The sequence below is a fragment of the Temnothorax americanus genome, unplaced genomic scaffold (assembly GCF_048541705.1).
Source record: "Temnothorax americanus isolate GAGA-0224 unplaced genomic scaffold, ASM4854170v1 Scaffold2, whole genome shotgun sequence".
Classification (NCBI taxonomy): domain Eukaryota; kingdom Metazoa; phylum Arthropoda; class Insecta; order Hymenoptera; family Formicidae; genus Temnothorax; species Temnothorax americanus.
This window is the reverse complement of record NW_027509338.1, coordinates 7,448,778-7,460,258: the sequence shown is the minus strand read 5'-3', so window position 1 is coordinate 7,460,258 and position 11,481 is coordinate 7,448,778. Positions and strand designations below refer to the sequence as shown.

At 38.6% G+C, this 11,481-nt stretch overlaps 1 protein-coding gene across 2 annotated transcripts in view; it reads right to left on the bottom strand.

The window, feature by feature from the left end:
* Positions 1 to 385: 385 nt before the first annotated feature.
* LOC143897294 (lachesin) overlaps positions 386 to 11,481 on the bottom strand; it is a 130,639-nt gene continuing 119,543 nt past the window's right edge. For both annotated transcript variants that reach the window (XM_077405840.1, XM_077405839.1), the window contains exon 9: positions 386 to 6,536. In XM_077405840.1, the coding sequence (XP_077261966.1) occupies positions 6,283 to 6,536 (254 nt within the window). In that variant the 3' untranslated portion in view covers positions 386 to 6,282. The remainder of the gene's footprint in view (positions 6,537 to 11,481) is intronic.

Here is an 11,481-nt window from a genome sequence, read left to right as displayed (position 1 = left end):
AGTATAATTAAACAGAATTAAGTTCGTTACCGTATAATTAGCTAACTTAATAAGATGTACGCGTGAAAGATGATCAAGTTATTATCAGAAATTTATATCCTTAATTTCTTTCCAGAAAATTTTAGACAACCTACTTGTCGATTAAGAGAGGTAAGACATCAAATGATAATGACTACGATGTACATTAATCGTCTCTTTATTCGTCTATATATATATATATATATATATATATATATATATATATAATATGTATATACCTCTGTGTGTGTTGGCGACAATATTTCGATAAGTCGTGGCTTGGCTTGGTACAAGTTGCGTTTTATACTTGGGGTATTACAGGGGAGGGGGGACAGTAATTAATTACATCGACGCACAGGAATGCATATCATTAATCGTACGTATATCGTGTATTTATATAACATATGCACGCGCGTGAGATTATTGTACAGTGTGCGATGCGCCGTTGACTAAACATTTTTCATTTGGAGGAGGACGGTGGGGATTGAGGAAGGGCGGTAGGGAAGGGCGGAGGATGGGTCGAAGACGGTAGTATTCACAATGGGGGTGTATTCGTGGAAAGGATAGGTCGCCATTCTGTATATCTATGCATACATAGTGTAAAATATATTAAGGTCAGGCCACTCGTACGAGGACAGCGTTGAAACGTCCCTCTTAAAGGCTAGCCGTCCTTTCCGTATCGCCGATTAATTCTCTCTTTCTCAAAAGAGTCAGCACGATCGAGCTCCAAAGAAAATCGGTAACGCACGAACTTTCTCTACGCCTCGACTCTAATCGTACTAAAAGCACTTTTTACATTGTTTCAGATTATACGACAAAGTGGACCGTCTTGGAGCGATATGATGCGTAGGGACGCTTAAAAGTATCGATAAGTTCGACACATGCAAGGGTATTGATACTGTCCAGCATGCTTAGCTCGACATCCAATACCTTTTACTTTAGCAATTTAAGTAAAGGCGTTGAATATATCGGTACTTCTATGCGCTCCTATATGCGCGACGCTCGTTGATGAATTCCAGCGATCGGAAATCCACGAGAACGATCAAAGCGCACGGAGATTTTCACCGATATGTAAGTAAAACGTCACGAAATCATGCTTGAATCGTTAAATGATATGTTAACTCGCGACGCGCAATCCGCGCGCGTCGCTCCTTGCGTCGTCTTAACCCTTTACCGCGCAAACATTTTCAAACATGTTTTGAAAAATTGAAAAATTTCTGTTGTATTATATTTCTTTACACATTTTATATGTATGTCACGTATAAAAATGCACGGATCGAAATCTGTCGATACCTCGTCAAATATTAAATGAATTTAATTTGTTTAAGAATTTAACTTATTACATGGGCAATTCGATTTTTGAATTTGTCAAATTAAATTGCATTGAAAAATAGAGTTTAACATTCAATGAATTTAAAGGTAAAAAAGGTAAAACTGAAATAGCGTTCTTGCAGCATTAATTTTGTTGTTCTCCGTCTGTACATCGTTTTCGTAACCCGTTTCAAATTAATATTGCAAATCATGAAGAACCAAATCGAGATATTTTCGCGTTATCTTTTTTCATCCGTCGAATGATATATTGTACAGCGTAGTGTTATACGTATAATCTTTATTATTTCTTGACTATATCTCTTGTCGTTCCGTTATGATAAGGATGATTTACGGGGTGACGAATAGTCGACTCATTTTTAAAAAGCAGCTATAACATTCTTCTAAACGATAATCAACAATGATTGATCAACAGAACTTGTCGACAATTTTGAGTCATAAAAACTCGCCTTATCCGCCCTAACGCGCAAAGGCCGATTGGATTATAATTTGATTTTTATTTTTCTTACTTCCGACTTATGCTTTAGATATATTTATATATATATATATTTATTATATATAACCCTTGTATATATATAAACACACCTACGATCAACAATTCGATAAATCCTATTCCGTAATTTACACAATCTACACATAGACGTTTTCCCGCTTTCCATTAATAGTAATTAGACATCGCGATTTTTCTCTCACATGGCACATACGCATATAGACGCATACGCAGGCACACACGCAAAACAGGCATGTAACATTCACTTGTTGTGACTATAACGAGAGGCCCATTTACGAATAAATAACGAAACAATCGTGCTGTGCCTTGATGGCGATTGACGCTTTGACCCATTTCCACGTGACATTAAATATGAAATATATTCACGATTAGGATAGTATGACACTGATACCCGGTGTCACGACAGCACTCCTCGACTTGTACCATGACGATCGATAGTATGATAGCTGTACAGAAATTAGCCTCTCAAGCCTTTGACGACAAAACGCTCGGATAGTCACGTGTTCCACGAGCTTATATACTCATGGTTAGATTTAACAGAAATACGTGAATTCAAGTAAAATAGCGAAATTTGAATTAGCTAAATTTATAATTGTGATTTTTATGGATGTAATACTAGCGCTTTTTTAAGAATTATCTGACGATATATCGCATAATTAATCCTGTGTGTTTGAATTTATTAATATATTCATTGACATATGGAACATACAACCACAATTGAAATTTTGTAACAAAGAAGAATATCTATATATATATATATATATATATATATATATATATATATATCCCAAATGTATGATCAGAACAAAGCATATTATTAGTTCTTATTACAATGACGCAACAAATTCTCCGTGATCATACTTATTACAACTATTGATGATGTAGCAACAATACTTGTGATTTAATGTCACGTAAAGAAGGTATCAGAAACGAGCCGTTTTATCTTATCATACAATTATTATACCTATGTGTGAAAACGTTTTACATGCTGGCAGACCGTGCGCTATTCTTCGTACTTCACAAGTATCAAATATTTAACCTCCATACGCGTTAATCGTCCATTCCACAACGCGACTGTCGGATAACGTAATTGACAACGCCGTCGACAACGAGCGGTATAGCAAAAGTGTTGTCGTTATTAAAGCATCGCATTCTTTTGTCTACCGGCATTATTCATTGTCCTATTAAATGGACGACTTTTATGTGAAAGGACCTGAATGCCTTTGTCAAAACTGAGAAATAAGATTCTAAAGTTCTCCCTAGAGAATGTAATAGCCTTTTGTGCCGTAATTTACACAGTAAAGTTATAGAATCTTAATCTACTTAACAAACCAGGGTTACAGGACTTGAGATTTAACTATCAATGGATTAATTAATATCAATTCGAAAGTATATATATACATTTATACAAAAAGATGGATAGATCGTTCTTTTGTAGCTTTAGTTGTTTTCATATATAAACATTACCAAAGTCTGAGAACTCCGTAAATGTCGCCAACTCAAAACGAGCAAGATCGACGCCGGTGCCATTTATAGAAAAACCGCTTGAACAACAACACGAATATCTAAGATTAGATTCGGGAGCTTGAGAAAAGCGATATGTGTGGACCCTTGGAATACCGATATTTATAATGAACCGTTTTAAATAAAATGGTAAATTTCTTAAAATAAGAAAAGAATAATGAAGGCGAACATTTGGCACGTTTTTTCTAATCGGGACGAGTAATTATATCTCACTTTCGTTTTCGTTTGCGCGCCTCCGTTGTAACTGGGCCGAAATTACGTATCAAAAATCGTTTACCGAGCCATCGCATTTTCGGCGGACCGCGAATTTTCGGAAAATCTACATGGACGCGTGTGAATCACATAAGTATTATATTACAAATTAGTTCTAACATTAACGTGAGACATATGAAAAGTTTAGCTGGAAAATAAAAGTAAAAGCATGATTTTCAATTTAAGATCATATAATGAGAGTAATATAATAATTCCTGGGAAAGTTTTTTTATACAAATAGCTTGCAATTTTTGCAGAAAATGAGATCATAGTTTCAACAATATTTGTTTGTCGGTGTAAGGTAGCAGCAATTTTATTTATTGTTTCACACTCTCACTTGATATGCGAAGATTCTCGTTCGATTCGATCGAATATTTATAGTCCAAGATTTAATTCCCGACGGTCAGGAAGTTCGGCAGTTAGCTATTTACAAAGCATCGTTTTATATATAGAAAATTTTATTTTCTGCTTTTTGCTCGAAGCATATATCGGTATTTTTTCGCCGATTTCTTATATGAAATTCTTATCGTGGCATAAGAATGGAAAACCCTCTCTCGCTTGATAGTATATTCTGGACCGATGCGGATTCACACAAATGCAATATGTTATATTCTCAGGATAGAATAAACCGAGAGTAAAACTACACGAAATATCCGTGTTGCGCGTTGAAGAAATTAAAACGCCGTAGCTGTCTGAGTAATATATCTATGGATGTCGAAAAGACAGGCGTCTCTGTCATACGGATCGATCGATGTTTAATAATGAAATTGCCGTTAAAAGTATTTCGATTGCTCGCGCGTGAATATGTTAATGAGAAAATTTTCAATTACCGCTCTGTCATACGCGTTAATGTTTTTCCTGCTCCAGAGAAATATCGAACATAGGTGATACAGAGAGATACTGCACAACGTATACAGGAAAGCGGACACTTTTTTTTTCGTAATTCAGAAATGTCTCTCGGCGTCTGTTTAAAGATTCGAGAAGTGTACGCAATGTGAAATTGTATTTTCCGCGGATACGAGGCGCGTATCGCGTTACGAACTCACTCGAGTGGAAGGTCCGTCATTTCGCTTCTCGATCCTGCAAAATCAGCGTTGGATCAGACGTCGATACTTACAGTTCGTTCCACTCGATCGCGTCTAATGTGAAATTCGCTCGATGGAAATTCACGCGTTAATTAAACACGCGATTTCTCGAACGCGGCAGTCGTTCTCGGGAGCAGCACTTCCTCCCCGGCGTCGGTGACCACTCGACGTGAACGACATTTATGTAATTGATTTTGTGTGTAACCGTCTCGCCCACGATCTGACGTTTCGGACGCGAATTAAAAAGAACTGGCGATTTAATAATTATGTCATTGGTGGCGTGGAGACACGGTGAACTAACGAGATATCTCGTTAAACCGTAGACGAATCGCGGTAAAACCGTAGCTCGACAATGACGACGCGAACAAAATTTCACGATCTTCGGTCTGCCGTTAACGTTTCGTCGATATTCGCTAGGCTGTTAATTTTCACGAGCGTTGAGCGGAAGAGCGGCCATGTTGGATCGATGCCGTACGAAATATGGACTGCTTTTATATAAGAGAAATCGCAGTCTTTATAACGTAAATAATGTCGGTTATTTTATAATAAAAATAATTATTTCTTAGAAATTTCTTCAAAATGTATTTTTAGTGACTAATTTTTTGAGGTGCAAGATTAATTTACTAATAAGTATTCAAGTTCAATAAATTACATTTGTAATTTTACGAAAAGAAGAATAAATCTGTTTTCTGCTATCTAATTGTAAGTTATTGCCAAAAGTGGAATGATAGACCTCATAGTACGGTACGTCTTATATAAATGTTTCCAAGATATATGGGGATAACTGAAATACACTTTATTAAAAATATTTCCTTTAAATATAAAAGTAATCCATATTGCAACGCACTGTCGTACGCTAGCAGTCGGTTTGTTCCGTCTATATGTGACACGTGTATATCACAACATAATTTAACATTTCGCTCGTTAATTCGGTGCTTTTCGAGCTTGCCAAGTTTCCGTTATTTCTATGTGAATGCGGACATTATTATTAACATTCGTTCTCGCATGTCACATTAGAATTTTACGAAATGCATTTTTTTTATCATCAAAATGCGAGCTGGCAGTATTTAATTACCGCATATAGCTGACGTTGATAGAGACTCCGAATCCGCATATGTAATTTTAATCCGCCATTTGTCACGTATAAATTAAATAATAAAAACATAATTGTGTTTTTGTTAGAAAAAAATTGGATTGATAAAAAAATATCACGCCAGAGATTGAAATATCAATTGAGACGTCAATTTTACCTTTTGATTTTTGCAGAAGAATTTCGTGCAACGGTTTAGAGCAAGCTTCGGTTATATTTTCGGACGTATTCGTACCATTCAGTATACAGCGCACAATAATCGAATTCCGTATAAAATATTGTAATTAATGTTCCGTTAATATCGTTTCGTGATATCGATATCGAGATTCGGCAATAATGTCGTGGATTTGCCGAGAACGCGAGGCAACGGAGCACGGAGCTACTCAGCCGCTATCTCGCAGTCTCCTTAGGTTAGCGAATCGAGCTCGTGGTAAACGTAGTTTGCGTTTAAAGGTAAATAGGTTACGTCTATCTTACGTCGAAGCGAGCAAGTGGTGCAGCACGATCAGAAGGATGCCGATCGTCGCCGGCGGCGCGTTGTCTCTTGACGTTGTGGACGCCGAATTGTCGTCCGCGTCGAAGGCTGGCTCCAGGGTCGATCCCGTTTCCCTCAGGGATCCTTGATGCACGTGGTTCAATCTGTGATCGCGATCACCGATCGAGTCGTCCGCGTCGTCGTCTGATCGCCGATCGCCGGCCTTTTTGGGATATTTAGGTAGTTCCATATCTGTAACATAATAAGAAAAAAGAGCTGCATCATTTTTCTGAATAGTGTCGATTATCCTATTACAATAGAATAGTATTCGAGAATTTTCTCAAAATTATCTAAAAAGTATAATTCAGAATTTAAACCCTGTTTGTCATTCTTCCAAAGTTATCCCTCTCATTCTTGTTAAGTTTTGAACAAATTGCTGAACGAGAAAAGGAGAGGAAGAGAGTTAAATGAACGCGAGGATTAAACGGTCTTTTTACAAGTTGTCGAGTCGATGTGAAGAACATTAGAGTTGTCGATACTTGTGTTACGCACGTGCAACGAGAGCGCCAAGCTTGCAGTTTCTTCGCTATCGAATTCAAGGCACGATCGTCGAAACATTATTTCAACTGTGGTCAGCCAGTAGTCGGCGCGATCCGGCGTGAGTAGATATAATTTTTTTTTGCATGTGCAGAACCTCGATGGTGGGTATCGCGTGATGTTTTTACGCTCGACCGTCATTCGACACACGCGAGGCGAATAAAAGTGAAGTGAGAATTCTTTTTTGGAATTTCGCGCGATCCCATTGTATGCGCGCAATGGAAAACGAATCGACTCGGTTCCTCCTTTTTTTCTTTTATCTCCAGAAATTCTTTTTTCGAAGTGATATATATATACATATATTTTTAGAATTTATCACACGAACTTCCCCTTGATATACATCCTTGTCTTTGACATCTCTCGCGTATTTTTCAGCGATGCTTAATATCCGCGGCACGTTCCATTGAAATTCAACGAGCGAATGATGAGCAAGTCGATACGTGATAGTAGGAAACGTGACGTTGCGGGGGAGGGAGAGGGAAGGTTATATACAGCGATATGAGACACCATTATATCTCGCACGTTAGGAGATCAATCGGTATGATTTGCTCGTCTTTAGGAAATAATTGAGCTAATTTTCCCGTGCTATAAGTTCTATATGTATATACGGCTCTGACAATTCTTGCAATATGTTGAAATTTTATCTAACATTAAGCGTTATTGAGAGCTTCGTAATTCATGCTTTTATTAAGTAATTCTTCCTAAATATACCTAATGTGTTAGGTATATCTGTCGTTTCCAGATTATATTTTCCGTGACATATATAAATTAATAATATGTACTTCAAAATTAATAAAAAAGTGATAAGTCTATTGGAAGATCGCGATTAATGTTTAATTATAATACAATTGGTGAGATTTGATTAAATGTTAAATGTTGGAGGTGTCCTGTTATCCGAGTGGAATTATATTAACGTAATCGGATTCGCGTAACATTAGAATCTCTAACTCCTATATTGATTATATATATATAGCTTCGACGAAGCTACTAAATACCAAAATCACAGAGCTAATTGACAAGATCGTGTTTCAATGATATTGAATTAGGTGTGCTCTCTGCTGGCCATTTTGCTACTTACTCATCACGGAGCGCTCAAACCGTGCAGCAAAGCGCAGCTTCCATCCTATAATTTTCCTTTTGCTCGGTCAACTCCACTCAGCAATATTGCTAATAAATTTAATCCGGATATGACGTAAATTCTCTGCACAAAAATTTCACCATTGCCTCGCGTGGAAAATTCCACGACTATTATATTCAAGGTTGCTTGCCTATGGAGTAGCGCACACACACCGGAATGACCGCATGGAAAAAGGAACGTGCAACGTGCGAGTATACAATAGCCCAATGACCGCGTTACAATAGAGTTTCTAATTTACACGTTTCTAATTTTTTGCGCTGAAGATGACCACAAAAAATGGTCGAAACGTTCGCGAATTTTTTATGTATTGACGATAAGAAATATAACTTGCGCCCTATTTACCGCGCCGGCTCTTACTGCCTCTTTTCCTTTAATCGATATTATACTCGAATTTGAACGCGCGGAAATCTTTTTCCTTCGCAATAAACATGTTTGCAATTACATCTGCCCGAGATTTTTTGTTTGACAAAAATCGACTATACAGCGATCAAATAATTTCTTCGGGAATAAAATTGATCTCGGTAAGTCCACGACACCCCGTATACAGCTGTGAACGAAGAGACAGGTTGCGGTAGACCGGTGGTTAGAAGAAGTATAAGAAGAAGTAGAAGTGGAAGAGGGTGCGGCAGCCCGTCTAAATAGCAGTTTAGCACTGATAACACTTGGCAGACTTTTATCGATCATGTCTGGCAACAGATGGCTCACCCAATTCCGGACGGCGCGTTTTGTCTGGCCGGCTGATATAAACGATAACTAATACGAGACACGGGAGTACGCGGGGCTGGGATGACTGGAGCAAGAAGAGAGATAACGGCGCCGGGCTGACGGCCAGGTTAGATATTGTTTCACGGTCTTTTAACCGAAGACGTGATGCCCCGACGATCTTCGCTATTGTTTCGCAGCGCTTTTTTGACGGGGGGGCAACTTGTACCGCCCGATTTAGAAGAAGCCTTTATTGGAAACGCAAGCGATACCTAGAAAATGTTGAACAGTTTTCAAAATTACTTACATTAACTTTTAATACTTAAAAAAAATACTGCTGTTTTTTTTTTTACGAAAAAATAATATCTTTTATGTTCCTCCGTAATAAGTTGGAACTGTGATAGAAAGACCGAAAGTTTTAAGCACTAATATTTCTAATATTTCACATTATTAGGGGGATCTGTGATACAATTTTTATAACAAAAATAGTATTGATTATTTAATATAATGTGGACTCATATCCCCTTATAGATTGTGACACGCTACAGGGTACGGTAAGAGAGTTTCAAATACCGAAGATACTCTTGTATAATGTATCTCACGGGAGAAATCAAACCCGCAGACTTATATAATTTAAAGCAACGCGATCTTCATCCCGGAGTTACGCCTCGGATATCGAGTCCTCATTTATCAAAGTAAATCCATAATCCCGACCGCGCGCAATCTGTGACAAAAACATTCCCGGAAGAACGGCGGAAAAGAGGACGCACGAAAAACCGGTACGACGCGGTCAGGCGGGAGGGTGGAAGCTCTGATATTGTTTCGCAGACTTTCGGCTCTCGACATGACGCTCCAACATGCCGCCGCTGTCCTCGTACATTCCATAGCTTATCCGTCCTCGTCCCCGCCCGCACGGCGCATTTAAATCTGCCGCACCACCCCCTCGCGGCGTGGCGCAGACAGCGCACGCTCTTTTCACTCTGGCTCTTCGCGCCCCGTTTACACGGGCGGTATAACTGTTAATCCTTCGAGTTTATCTGATCGCGTGACTTCAACGAGAAGTTGGAGCACGCCGGGATAACATCGCGAGCTTCCTTCTCGCGTATACCCGCTCTTTACACGACAGCGCGATAAAATTGCAGTCATTAGGGTTGCACGCGCGCTCGCAAGCTGGCGGGGGTAGTTATAACTCGCAGATATCGGGCCCGGTTTTGTCCAGCTTGTTACGCTGTTTTATTCGTGCTACGATAAAGAGATAAAACTGAAGACCGGTGGAGTTCTTTTTATTGAAAAGTCGCGACAAAGGAGTTTTACACGTACGTTATACCATTACTATTTTATGAGATTCTAGTAGAGTAATTTTACATTTTCCGACTATTTCAATCTCCCTTATGCCCTTGGTCATCTGTGTTGCGGTATTCCGGCGTGCTCACAGGGATGCAGATGCGGATTGCACGGTCGCGTGTGAATTCGTAATTTTATGCACGCTTCTCATCAATAACTCGGCTGGAATTTAGCTCCAATCGCGCGACGTGCAGAATTTTCGCTGCAATAATATGGGAGTGTGAATCTCACGACAATATAATAATAGTGATAATATAATAATTTTTAGGCAAATTATAAAAGTTGCTTTCCATAAAGATGCTAATTTGATGAGAAGAAATATCGATATTATTTATTCTGTCCCATTTCGAATAGGAAACGTACCGAGAAACGTACCAAATATTGCAAAATGCTTAAAAAATATTAAGCAAAAATTACAGGCGCACACTGAATTATTTATTAAAAAAGATCATAAAATAGTGAAGCGTATGAATAACGCATGAATGTGAGCATTACACATCGCGTCCTTTGTGAATAAGCAAAATTAATGCCAAAAACAGAAATAATCCTGGATACATGCGTATACTAATAGGCTGTATTGCAATATTATTATGGTCGCTCGGAATTCGATCAATATATCTATTTCATCGTTTATTTAAAAGTGCTGGATTGAGCATAATGAAACGATTTGTCATTTATTAAGCATATCATACCAATTTCCTATTGTCATTTGTAATACGCGACGAATGTCAAGAATAGCGATTGAATCGGACATACGTCGTCAAACGATATATCACAGAAATATTATTTCGCTTAACGTTACTAAAATTGAGCTGTCACTATTCTGGAAAACGTTTTACAAGACCCCGTGAATAGTTTTAGAGGGAAACGCGTTGCTTATTACTGGTCAAATAATTTCAGAGATGCATTTGAAACCGCATCTGCTTCAGTATTTCACCATTCAATGATTATATTCTCTGTAATTTAGTCAATCGCGTATAATCACAAATAAAAAATTGTAGAAGATTCCGACGCGAAAAATGGATTTGATTACACTCGCTGTTTCGTGTCAGGAACGCAGGGTAGTTCGCGGCAAAGCTGAATTTTCTCTCGCGCTATAAAGCGAAAAATTATGTGACGCGGAATCCGGTAAATAAACTGTGAAAAAATAAGGACGCGCTTCGAGAAAAGTAAGCGGGAAGTTATGGGCGCATTTACGGCTGATGACGCACGTCGGCGAGAGGACACACCGCGTCGAGCCACGTCGTCCGCGAAAAATGCGCCTTTTTTCATTCGTTTTTCGACAGTAAAAGAGGTGCCTGCATACGCGCTGTAAACGGATCGTAACGTTCAATCAGAGTGGAAAATTATGGGGCACCACTCATGAAGACTTATTGCGGTCATAGCGTTGTCGCGATGTACAATACGAGATATCGC